Below are 8,125 nucleotides of genomic sequence, written 5' to 3' on the forward strand. Positions count from 1 at the left end.
CTTTTAAAATATCTAGAGCTAGTATCATCCAGTCTCCTCTAAAACAGATACGACTTGACCTTTACTGTGTCATAAGGCAAGCCCTGCTGTTTAACACCTGGCTCAAATAGATGCTTTTTTATATCTTCTACCCGTTATTTTTGTGCTTGGTACACCCAACAGTGGAAACAGCAGGTTTGCTTGCTCTTCACAGGGTATCTTTTTAGGCTATCCTCATCATTCATTTTCTTCTTTACACATCCTCTGTCCATCCATTGATGTTAATTTCTAAACTTCTTGCCACTCTGGACATAGTTTTTTTTGCCAATCAGTGGCTATATTTATTTTTTTTAAACTTTACAATGGCATCCAGTTCTGAACAGAAACTACTAATGATGGATTAACTCACATGGAGTATAGCGAGACTGTTATAACATGGTTGAAGATTTCATTTTTTTTTTTGGACCCCCATAGTCAACAGCCGGAGAAGGCAGTGGCACCCCACTCCAGTACTCTTGCCTGGAAAATCCCATGGACGGAGGAGCCTGGTGGGCTGCAGTCCATGGGGTCGCTAAGAGTCGGATACGACTGAGCGACTTCACTTTCACTCTTCACTTTCATGCATTGGAGAAAGAAATGGCAACCCACTCCAGTGTTCTTGCCTGGAGAATCCCAGGGACGGGGGATCCTGGTGGGCTGCCATCTATGGGGTTGCACAGAGTCAGACATGACTGAAGCAACTTCGTAGGAGCAGGATAGTCAACAGCACCCAGAGCTCACAGTTTTAAAATCTTTTTCTCACATGAATACAGATCTCCTTCTGCCCAGATCAGTGGGTATGCATATGTGAGTGTGTGTGACTTCCCTGTTTGCTATCTAATAAAGGAGATAAGCTGTGAGTGCAAAAGTAGTAATAAAAGGTAGAACGTGATAAATGCTAGGGATATACAGGAGAGAGGTTTTTACCTGGTGGTATGACCATCATGAGCTAGGGGTATGTTTGAAGAACAGATCATCTGAGGGGAAAAAGAATATGTGAAGGAGAATAACAAGAGATAAAATGAGGCCAGATTCTGGAAAGCCAGAAACCATGCTGAATATGCACTGAGTGCTCAGTGAAGACACCTGTGTGTTAAGAAGAAAAACTTAGCATGATGGAGGATACACAGGCAGCAGAAAGCTGGTTAGAAAACAAGTGCAATGGATACGGGGAATGGGTATCTGAAATATTTCACAGGTATAGACCTAGAGGACTAGAGAAAGCTGATTTATCAAATCTTAGTGTGGTTGGTTCTCTCCCATTTTCTTTACAACTCATACACATTGAGTGAGCCTTGCCATGCAAAGAGATGCTTCTTGTCTTTGGGTCCATATCTGTCATCCCTTCATCCTAGTTGTCCTCATCTGTTCATTGTCCCTGCTGAAAGTAAGATCAACATGAACTGTATTACGCTGTTTCCTTTCTGAAATACGATTACATAAATAAAACAATGCCACAGTAAGATTCCTTTTCCCTTGCTATAGACTTTACTGACCCCAAGAGATGCTATTTAAAAAATATCCTTCAGTAGGTCCTGGTCCGTAATAATGCCACATGCAATTTGCTCTGTAGTACATTCTGGCCTGCCTTAAGCATTGATAAATTCTGCATCAAGATACTTGGTAGGTTGCCCAGTTCCAAGATAATCTGGTAGGACTGATTCAGTCCTGAAGGAATATGAATAACAAATAACTTACTCATTAATAATCAGATCAGGAGCAAAACACAGCATATTTGCACATGATTGTCTGTATGATCTCCACCCCAAGGCAAATGCCATGAGGAACATCCATGAATATTGCAGTAGAGTCATTTGGTCATCCAGATGCAAGTTCCTGAATCCTGAATTAAGAGGAATAAAAGGTATGAGGAAGCACTCTAGTTGCCAAAGAGAAGATCCTCTCTCTGGGAACTGCCAGTTTTGGAAGATGCTAATAGAAGAAATGAAGTGTTAAGTGGACACAGTTCTCCTTTGTCATTTGACATGTAAGACCAAAGCTCTCAATAATTTTTTAATAGTATTCAATGTTAGAAAAAAGAGTAGCCAGTTTTTGTCACCTTTTGCTTATTTGAGTAAATATGGACTAAAGACTAAAATGCTATATTAAAAAGTAAAACAGAAAGCCAAGAATCCTGGCAGACATTACTCATTCAGTGGATTTAAGTTAAAAAAATGCTCCTGATATTTATACCTCTCTACCTCACGGACGGAGGAGCTAAGAGTCGGACACAACTGAGTGACTTCACTTCACCCCTTGACTAAGTAGGGATGACAGGAAACCATGGGACTAAGGTGATACAGAGCCAGAGTGTTTTATGTAAAACATTCTAAGGTTTACACCTTAGTGCTCTTATCTTTTGCATCTTACCTGGTATTGCCTTTGCCCATTTCACGGCTGCAATCACCTGCCGCCCACCTAACATGTTGAGTGCGGTCATGATCCGCCAAGTTGAATCTGGAATAGAGCTGTCATATCCTGCATATAACACCTCGGGTTCAATGACTTCCAGCAGTGACACCAGCGTAGGTGTGAGTTGTGGTAATGTTGCAGGAACTATTGTTTTGTTAGCAGGATTTTCAGAAGTTTCTTGCGAGACTCCTGTAGTGGCCTGCTGAATTCCTTTTATCTTTTTCTTTGTTTTTCGAGCTGTGGGTATATTAAAAAAAATACATAGAACTCAGCTGTAATGGGAAAGTTTGGAGAGCGTGGTTTATTCAAGAGGTATTTCAGTTGCTGAAACTAATTTGAAAAAGGAGAAATCTTTTATGTAGCAGTTATGATAAAGTGACACGAAAGAAGAGAAAAACAGTTTTTCCTGAAAGCAAAGAATCAAGAGGAACCCGTTCATTTAATTTCCTCTACAAACAAGACAGTTACTTCTTCATTACAGTTAAATGTCTTACTATGTTAAAACAATATAAACATATCACTTACATATTCTTCCATTAAAGTAATTTCTGTCTCAATTTCACTCCAAAGTAAAAATTTCATTAGTTATACAAGGCAAATTACTATCAACTGAAAGAAAGAATTTAAGTTTGTAATACCAGTAACTGTGGTGGCTTAGGGTTAATCTAAATTGTGGGTGTAATGAAGAGAGTGATACTGTTTATCGTCTTGCACAAAGTCCCCTTCTTATCAAGATAGTAAGAAGATCTTGCACAGGAGATCATGCATGCAGAAAGATCCCCATTTCACCTTTATATTATGTATACTATACTATATGGGATTTAAAATCTTTGTGGCCATTCAGAGAAAATATATAAATTACCACTGGGTATAATTTCTTTTATAAGAGATTTTAACTGATGACTCTATAAGCCTAAAGTATCTATTTTCATATCATATATAAAGTAACTTTTATTTTTGACTTAGTTTGGAAAAGTATAATTGAATTAAAACATGGATTCCGTAGATTTTTTTAGCAGACATATTCATATTCTTGAATTTACTTGTTCCAGTGACAAATGAAAATATTATTCTTTTCTGGTTATATGTGGGGCCAAAGCAAGCAAATTACGGTATTCTTAAAGAGAAATTACTCAGAACTCCAAGGAAGCACAAGGAATGCAAGTTGTATGAAAGCAGAAGTGTATCTGTCTCAGTTATCAGGTATGCAGACCATTGTGTTAAGGAAAAGTAAATGATAGTCACATTTAAAAATAATTATTATATATTTTGTCCCTAAAATGACAAAGTACATAGTTTGCGGAGGACAGATGTAGGGGCAAGAACTATGTATATCCATGTGCAGTGTTGGGGGTAAAAAAAAAAAACAAACCCTGTCGTTTGGTTGGGTAGAATGGTCCCATTTCTTACTGTGCTCTGTGCTCAAACATTTAAGAATTTTTAGTTAACGTTTCAAAACAGAGAAATACAATCACGACAGACATGCTCTAATTTATTTTACCATGCTCTATTGAAGACACAGTATGGTGCAGTAGAGAGCATAAATATGAAACCAACATGTTGGAATATAATCCTGGCTCTGCCACTGAGTAGCTGGGTATCTGTGCCCTATTCTTTGGGCCTTTGTTTCCTCTTCTATAAAATGAGGATAATGTCAGTACCTACCTCATAGGATCTGTTGATAATTAAATCAGTTAGAATATATAAAATGCATAAAACAGTTCTTGGCACACGATCACCATCTCAACTGGTAGTAAAATACAGTTGGAAAATATTCTGAATTCACGTAGTCCAAGTTTAAAGAGGAGTGACAAAGTTAAAAACGGAAGAGCTCCTAGACATTAAGGGAACTCTTTAAACAACCAAAGTTATCATATCTTACTGACACCCAGGCCTCAAAATCAGGAAGTATATATTTTGTTGACAAATGAGAACATGCATGTCCCAAATAAATACACTGAAACAGTACTTTAAAAACTACTATTAACCATAACTTTAAATTTGTCTAGAATATGTGTTCTCACACTCTACATTAGAGCAGAAGAAAGAATAATGACAAACTGGAGGACTTTAAAGTATTCTCACCTTATCATAAAACTTCTATAAGAGAACACAGGCAAAAGATTTTCTGACAATCATACCCATGTTTTCTTAGGTAAGTCTCACAAAGCAATAGAAATAAAAAGACAATCTAAAGACAGGAAGAAAATACTTGCAAATGATTCAACAGGGCTTAATTTTCAAAATATACAAACAGCTCATACAACTTGTCAACAAAAATCAAACAACCCCCCTTTTTTGGTGGCCTATAGGCATGTGAAAAGATGATTAACACTGCTTAGAGCTCAGCTCCAGATGAAAGTTAAACTTGGTGTGTATTCGGGAAAGCATCTAAAGATGTTAAAGCAGCCGCACTGTATTAGTGATAGGACCAAATGCTGAGTTTGTTCTTTGAATGAACTACTTGGGGAATTAAAGGAAAGCAGTAAAACTGGGGCTGGAGGGCAAAACATATAAACCAGTCACTAAAACCTGGCATGCATTAATACATATTCATTTAAATGGTCAGAGAGAAGGAAGATGAAACTAAAATATGCACAGAGATGTAAGAAATGAGGAATAACTATCTGGTTTTGGTAATAAATTATCCTTGTGGCACTGAATGTCTACGTGAATTTGTAGTCAATCTCTGTAGCTTTGGTAACACCTATAAGAAGATGGGCATTTATCATTTTCTTTAAATCAATGTTTAACACATTGGCACCCTGTAGTAAAGTTTAAGAACGTAGGCATGCTGGGAAAAAAGTGGGCTAAGTGATTGATGTGTCATGAATGTTTCTAAATATGGTGAAGAAAAGACTAATCTTTTTTGCTATCAAAGTAATATGAAGAACTGAGAATGTTCTTGTGTGGATTGGGGAATTAAGACTGCAGTTACAGCCATAAATCTACTTTATGTTTTAAAACATGTACGCAGTGTGTACTGGATAGCCCCAACAGTTAGTCTCTTTTCTGTCAGAAGAACCACATGGATTTCATCCTTCCTCTAATAGCACCATATACAAGATTCAGTTCAGTTCAGTCATTCAGTCAGGTCCGACTCTTTGCGACCCCACAGACTGCAGTACGCCAGGCTTCCCTGTCCATCACCAACTCCTGGAGCTTGCTCAAACTCATGTCCATCAAGTTGGTGATGCCATCCAACCATCTCATCCTCTGTCATCCTCTTCTGCTCCTGCCTTGAATCTTTCCCAGCATCAGTCCTTGCAATGAATATTCAGGACTGATCTCCTTTAGGATGGACTGGTTGGATCTCCTTACAGTCCAAGGGACTCTTTCAAGAGTCTTCTCCAACACCACAGTTAAAAAGCATCAATTCTTCAGTGCTCAGCTAGCTTTATGGTCCAACTCTCACATCCATACATGACCACTGGAAACACAATAGTCTTGACTAGATGGACCTTTGTTGGCAAAGTAATGTCTCTGCTTTTGAATATGCTGTCTAGGTTGGTCATAACTTTGCTTCCAAGGAGCAAGCGTCTTTTAATTTCCTGGCTGCAGTCACCATCTGCAGTGATTTTGGAGCCCCCCAAAATAAAGCCTCTCACTGTTTCCACATCTATTTCCCATGAAGTGATGGGACCGGATGCCATGATCTTAGTTTATGGAATATTGAGCTTTAAGCCAACTTTTTCACTTTCCTCTTTCAGTTTCATCAAGAGGCTCTTTAGTTCTTCTTTGCTTTCTGCCATAAGAGTGGTGTCATCTGCATATCTGAGGTTATTGATATTTCTCCTGCCAATCTTGATTCTAGCCTGTGCTTCATTCAGCCGGCATTTCTCATGATGTACTCTGCATATAAGTTAAATAAGCAGGGTGACAATATACAGCCTTGACGTACTCCTTTCCCGATTTGGAACCAGTCTGTTGGTCCATGTCCAGTTCTAACTGTTGCTTCCTGACCTACATATTGATTTCTCAGGAGGCAGGTCAGGTGGTCTGGTATTCCCATCTTCTTTAAGAATTTTCCAGTTTGTTGTGATCCACACAAAAGCTTAGGTGTAAGTCAATAAAGCAGAAATAGATGTTTTTCTGGAACTCTCTTGTTTTTTCCATGATCCAGCGGATGTTGGCAATTTGATCTCTGGTTCCTCTGCCTTTTCTAAATCCAGCTTGAACATCTGGAAGTTCACGTATTGCTGAAGCCTGGCTTGGAGGATTTTGAGCATTACTTTACTAGTGTGTTGTTGAGTGCCACTGTGTGGTAGTTTGAGCATTCTTTGGCATTGCCTTTCTTTGGGATTGGAATGAAAACTGACCTTTTTCAGTCCTGTGGCCATTGCTGTGTTTTCCAAATTTGCTGGCATACTGAGTGTAACACTTTCACAGCATCATCTTTTAGGATTTGAAACAGCTCAGCTGGAATTCTATCACCTCCACTAGCTTTGTTCGTAGATTAGTCTTTCCAAAATTCAAGTCTGATCCTGTCTCTGCCCCGATTTTCCATCTAACTCCTACTGAACATCTCTAGATTTAAAATTCAGTGTTGCTTTTTTTTTTTGGCCTTTTAGGACAGAATCAGGTGACCGACCTCTTGCTCCTGTTTATCTTGTAGTGTGTTGTACCATTTTGTGTTGACTCTGCAACCTAACTAGACAGTAAAGTGCTTGAGTACAGGCACTATTTTACTGATTTTGAATACAGACACTGTTTTATTCATTTTATGTCTAATGCCTGCTTTGGTGAAAACTTGCTGAATTGAAGTGCACCACTACCACCTTCAACTAAAGCAAAATTCCAAACTTGCTACCCCAGGGAAAAGATTTCAAATAATATCAATGTTAATTACACTTGTTATATAAGCAAGAATATGAAACTCATTCATAATTAGTTTCACATTTCTTCTTTGCTTGAAAAAACCCATTGAAGGCTTTCTTCACTTTTTCCCCACTGTAGGTTCGAAATAAAAGATTGATATATACATGTATATGCAAAGTAAAAGGTAAATAACAGAATAATTCTGACTTGTTTCTATACTAACCCTAGCAAATAGTTGTGTTTGAAAAAAGAAATAAAGACCAAAGTAATGTTTCTTCAAGTATTACAAGTTTGATTATTACATAATTTTCTTTCTTCATGTATAGTTTGGCTATAATGAAGTCAGTCTATGTAATAAGAGTTGATAACCTTAAACAGAATATGAAATACTCATTTAATAGACCAGTTAGACCTAATATCTATAGGATATTTCACCCCAAAACAATGAATTTCACCTTTTTCTCAAACGCACATGGAAACTTCTCCAGGATAGATCACATCCTGGGCCATAAATCTAGCCTTGGTAAATTCAAAGAAAATTGAAATCATTCCAAGCATCTTTTCTGACAACAATGCAGTAAGATTAGATCTCAATTACAGGAGAAAAACTATTAAAAATTCCAACATATGGAGGCGGAACAACACGCTGCTGAATAACCAACAAATCACAGAAGAAATCAAAAAATGCATAGAAACGAATGAAAATGAAAACACAACAACCCAAAACCTGTGGGACACTGTAAAAGCAGTCCTAAGGGGAAAGTTCATAGCAATACAGGCATACCTCAAGAAACAAGAAAAAAGTCAAATAAATAACCTAACTCTACACCTAAAGCAACTAGAAAAGGAAGAAATGAAGAACCCCAGGGTTAGTAGC

The 8,125-nt window shown here is 37.8% G+C and overlaps 1 protein-coding gene across 1 annotated transcript in view; it reads right to left on the bottom strand.

Moving 5' to 3' along the window:
* The window catches only part of NR3C1 (nuclear receptor subfamily 3, group C, member 1 (glucocorticoid receptor)), a 121,427-nt gene that overhangs the window by 17,615 nt on the left and 95,687 nt on the right, over window positions 1–8,125 (bottom strand). The window contains exons 6-7 of the mRNA XM_010850446.1: window positions 2,389–2,667; window positions 1,717–1,861 (exon numbers count right to left, since the gene is read on the bottom strand). Of these exons, the coding sequence (XP_010848748.1) occupies window positions 1,717–1,861; window positions 2,389–2,667 (424 nt within the window). The remainder of the gene's footprint in view (window positions 1–1,716; window positions 1,862–2,388; window positions 2,668–8,125) is intronic.

Source organism: Bison bison, unplaced genomic scaffold, assembly GCF_000754665.1.
Source record: "Bison bison bison isolate TAMUID 2011002044 unplaced genomic scaffold, Bison_UMD1.0 scf7180017864291, whole genome shotgun sequence".
In the NCBI taxonomy this organism is placed as follows: Eukaryota; Metazoa; Chordata; class Mammalia; order Artiodactyla; family Bovidae; genus Bison; species Bison bison.